This window comes from Octodon degus, unplaced genomic scaffold (assembly GCF_000260255.1).
Source record: "Octodon degus isolate 3935 unplaced genomic scaffold, OctDeg1.0 scaffold00026, whole genome shotgun sequence".
NCBI lineage: Eukaryota > Metazoa > Chordata > Mammalia > Rodentia > Octodontidae > Octodon > Octodon degus.
Window position 1 is genome coordinate 2,689,818 of NW_004524602.1, and position 1,403 is coordinate 2,691,220.

General features: G+C 42.4%; 1 protein-coding gene across 4 annotated transcripts in view; it reads left to right on the forward strand.

The window, feature by feature from the left end:
- Positions 1-1,403, forward strand: part of Sin3a (SIN3 transcription regulator family member A) — a 79,407-nt gene that overhangs the window by 26,185 nt on the left and 51,819 nt on the right. For all 4 annotated transcript variants that reach the window (XM_023712713.1, XM_023712714.1, XM_023712712.1 and 1 more), the window contains exon 2: positions 921-1,142. In XM_023712713.1, coding sequence (XP_023568481.1) covers positions 954-1,142 — 189 coding nt within the window. In that variant the 5' untranslated portion in view covers positions 921-953. The remainder of the gene's footprint in view (positions 1-920; positions 1,143-1,403) is intronic.

Sequence of the window (1,403 nt, forward strand, 5' to 3'; positions counted from 1 at the left end):
ATTTATTTATTTATTTATTTATTGTGTGGCCAGCTCAGCCCACCAGGGGGCGGGGCTGGCTGGCATGTGGTGCTGGGGGATCGAACCGCAGTCCCTGTGCTTTACCAAGCTTGTTCCAAGTAGGTGCGTTAGACCACTGAGCCATCTCGCCAGCCCCCTGAGGTTTTAGTTTAGAAAAAACAACTCATATAGTTGTTTAAAGTGCTGACAGAGGAAGCTATAACATGCTTGCTGTGGCACGTGTGCGATAGGTTTGCCACCACTGAGATAGAGTGATCTATTTTAATGTTCTTTTTTTCTAGCTGGAAACACTTAAAATCACATGAAATAAGGCATTGGTTGAAATTACATAGCCTTTTTTTTTTTGGTACAGGGTCTTGCTACGCAGCTTGGACTTGTAATGATCCTCCTGTCTCAGCCTCCCCAGTGCTGGGATTATAGGCGTGTGCTAACATACCTGGTTTAAAATTATATAGCTTCTTAAATTGCTAAGTCTAGAACCTTTGTTGTCTTATTCCTGGCTCACACACACTTTCCATGATAGCATTTAATGGTTGATATTTTAAAAATTAGACCCCATTTGGCATAGGTTTTAAGGAAAGTTATGAAACATTTTACAGAATGTGAACATGCACTTAGTATTAGCAATGATAGCATTTGAGGAGCAAATGAAAAATGAGGAAACAATTGTTAGTTGGAGGCTGTTTCTCAACTTTGTACCAAATTAATAAAAATTTATATAAGTTTTTGTCTTTTTCATTTGTAACTTAATGTACTCTGTGTGTGGGCTGCCTACACAGTGATCATCTCTAAGACGAAGTAGATAGCTCTGGGCATCTGGGAGTTGAGCCCACATGAACTGGGGAAACATCTCAGGAAACCAGAATTGACTTTCATGTCATTGTGCTTGCTCTCTGCAGGCTTTGTAGTGCATCCCTGAGCATGAACACAGAATGAAGCGGCGTCTGGAGGACCAGGAGTCACCAGTATATGCAGCCCAGCAGCGGAGGCTCCCTGGCGGCACAGAAGCTTTTCCTCACCAGCACCGCGTGCTTGCCCCCGCGCCCCCTGTGTATGAAGCAGTGTCTGAGACCATGCAGTCAGCCACTGGCATTCAGTATTCAGTGACACCCAGCTACCAGGTGAGCTGGACCAGCCCAGGACTGGGGGTAAGGGGAGGATCCAGAGCTCATCAGTGAAAACACTTTTCACGAAGCTTTGAATTTGAAATAGAAAATTGTTTTGGATGATTAAGGTATACAAGATAGCTATAACAGTATACACTTGTATTTGTGTGCTCACTATGTTAAAGAAAAAATGTCATGACTTCAATTCTTTTTTTTTTTTAATTTTTTTATTTATTAGAGAGAGAGAGAGAGAGAGAGAGAGAGAGAGAGAGAGAG